This window comes from Arachis ipaensis, chromosome B09 (assembly GCF_000816755.2).
Source record: "Arachis ipaensis cultivar K30076 chromosome B09, Araip1.1, whole genome shotgun sequence".
Classification (NCBI taxonomy): Eukaryota; Viridiplantae; Streptophyta; class Magnoliopsida; order Fabales; family Fabaceae; genus Arachis; species Arachis ipaensis.
In genome coordinates this window covers 7,969,168-7,971,514 of record NC_029793.2, presented here as the reverse complement: position 1 = coordinate 7,971,514, position 2,347 = coordinate 7,969,168, and the positions used below count along the sequence as shown (strand labels likewise).

Here is a 2,347-nt window from a genome sequence, read left to right as displayed (position 1 = left end):
TATTTTATTTTAAAAGTAATTACTATTAGCCAACAAATTATAACTCAAATGATCGTGGGTTTAAATTTCTCTATTTTTGATTAAAAAAAAGTTACTCTTAATTGATTAATAATAAGTGATAATTGAATTATTGATGTGACTTACTGGGCTAGTAAATTTAATTTTCTTTATTGCGGAAACGGTATATTTGAACAGGGAAAAACTTGAAGAAATCTTGCACATTGGATTTGATATATGGAGATTCATGTGATGAGGAAAAGGAACGACATGTAGCTAGCTCCTCCGGGAAGTATTGTTATGCTATTGCAGTTTCTTGTGATTGATATGAAGGTTTATGTGTAAGAATTTGTCGAATCTATGAATGTGAATGATTATCACGTGGACACGATCGAGCTTATCTCTTTGAGAGCAAACAAAGATTTCACAATTTCACAAATATTCTAATATCTATAACTAAAATTTATCTACACACATGACACCGTGTATGATATAGTAATATCAAAAATGCCCCACATCCATGTAAAAAATACATGGATCGATATTATTCAAGTTTTTTTTATTGTACGTACTTCTTTAATTTTTAAATCATTTGTGATTCACACGTTACGTATAACGTAAATCTTCTATGACTTTTGCTTAACGTAAATCTTTTTTTCTACTTGCATTTTTCTTCTCTACTCGCGTTTTTCTTCTTTTTCTTCTCTGCTCTTGTTATAAACTTTGTTGTTCTTTTCTACTCGCGTTTTCTTTTTTGTTCTTTTTCTTCTCTACTTGCGTTCTTCGTTATGGATCTGGATTGACTTCAACGTAATAAGTTTCGTCATTCTTCTTCTTTGTTTTCTTCTTCGATTTAGACTTTTGAATTGAAACAATAAATGAATCAACTTTAAATCAGTTGAATGAGAGCGATTTGGATTATTCAATTTTGAATCGAATTCAATGGAATGCAATTGCTAATTTTATTTGAATTGAATTGAATAGACGAAGGTGTTCTAAATTTGAATTGAATTGAATTGAATTGATAATATCTAAATTGTAGAGAGAGGTGTTTTGAATTTGATTTTGTATAATGGATTATGTTTCGTTTACTGAGTACTACATAATTATTTCATCGTGAGTATGTGTAAGACTTTGGATTTTTAAAAATTAAATAATAAGTTATTTACGATTTATTATATTTAATCAAGATTATATTTTTTTGATATTTTACATATAAATCGGAGAATTTCTCAATTATAATTTGAAGCTCTAGTAATTGAAAAATAATGAGAATTTTATGTACTCTATTTTGAATATTTAGATGTTGAGCTTTATTTTATAAATAAAGAAAAAAAAAATTTAATTATTTCTAATTTTTATTTAATTAGTAGTTATTTGAATATAATTCATATATTGATGAACAAATGGTACTTTCTTCTTAATTTTTAATACTATTTTATACCCTAATTATATTATTAATTGTCCTCAAAATAAAACCCTAATTTGCTAAATACTTTCTAAAACCCTAACTCTAACTTTTTCATTCCCTTCAGCCGCCACACCCCTTTCCCTTTTCTTCCAAAATCAAACTCACCAACACAACACATAGCAGCAGCAAAAATCAACAGAAAAAAAGAAAAGAGAGGTGAGGGTGCGAATCAGAAGAGAGGAGAAGGGGGGAGAGTGCGCCGGCAAGTCACTGCCGCTCGTCGCGCCGCCGTCGTCACCGATGATGGAGGAACGAGGAGAGTGTGTCGCAGACATGGGGAGCTCGCGCGAGTGAGGAGCGTTGCCACCGCCGTCACGCTGTGCGCTGCCAATTTCGTTGCACCTCGTCGTCACCATCGCCGTCGGACCGCCGTGGAGTCGTTGCCGTCGCACCGGCGTTGCGAGCTGCTATCGAGCCACAAGCAGGACCCGATGCGAAGAGAGAGAGACAGAACAACGCGAGGAGAGAGAGAAGGCGTTGCGGGGTGGTTTCTACCGCCGCTGCTCTCTCCGCCATCGCCGTCTGTGGAGCTCGCCGCCGTCGGAGTCACAAGCTGAGATGGGGAAGGAGGCCATCTTTCCTGTTGTTGTTGCAGTCACCGTACTACTACTACTACGCTTCGTTTTCTTGTTTTCCTTAATTACTGTAAGTCATTTTTGTTTCTGAACCTCCACTGCTATTGTCATGCTATCCGTTGATTGAAAAGTTTAAGGCGTTGATGTTTTAGGATTAAGTTGCTGTAACTGTAGACTGTGACGGTTGATGCTCTGAAAGAATCGTTGTTGTTGGGGGTGACTGGGATTGCTACTGCTGGTTCTAACGCTGTTGCCGCTGCTGTTGTGAAGTCGAAATAAGTGGGTTGCCGCATTTAAATTCTGA

General features: G+C 35.7%; 1 protein-coding gene across 1 annotated transcript in view; it reads left to right on the top strand.

Moving 5' to 3' along the window:
* LOC107614899 overlaps positions 1–2,025 on the top strand; it is a 4,846-nt gene extending 2,821 nt beyond the window's left edge. The window contains exons 2-3 of the mRNA XM_016317026.2: positions 196–289; positions 1,533–2,025. Coding sequence (XP_016172512.1) covers positions 196–289; positions 1,533–2,025 — 587 coding nt within the window. The remainder of the gene's footprint in view (positions 1–195; positions 290–1,532) is intronic.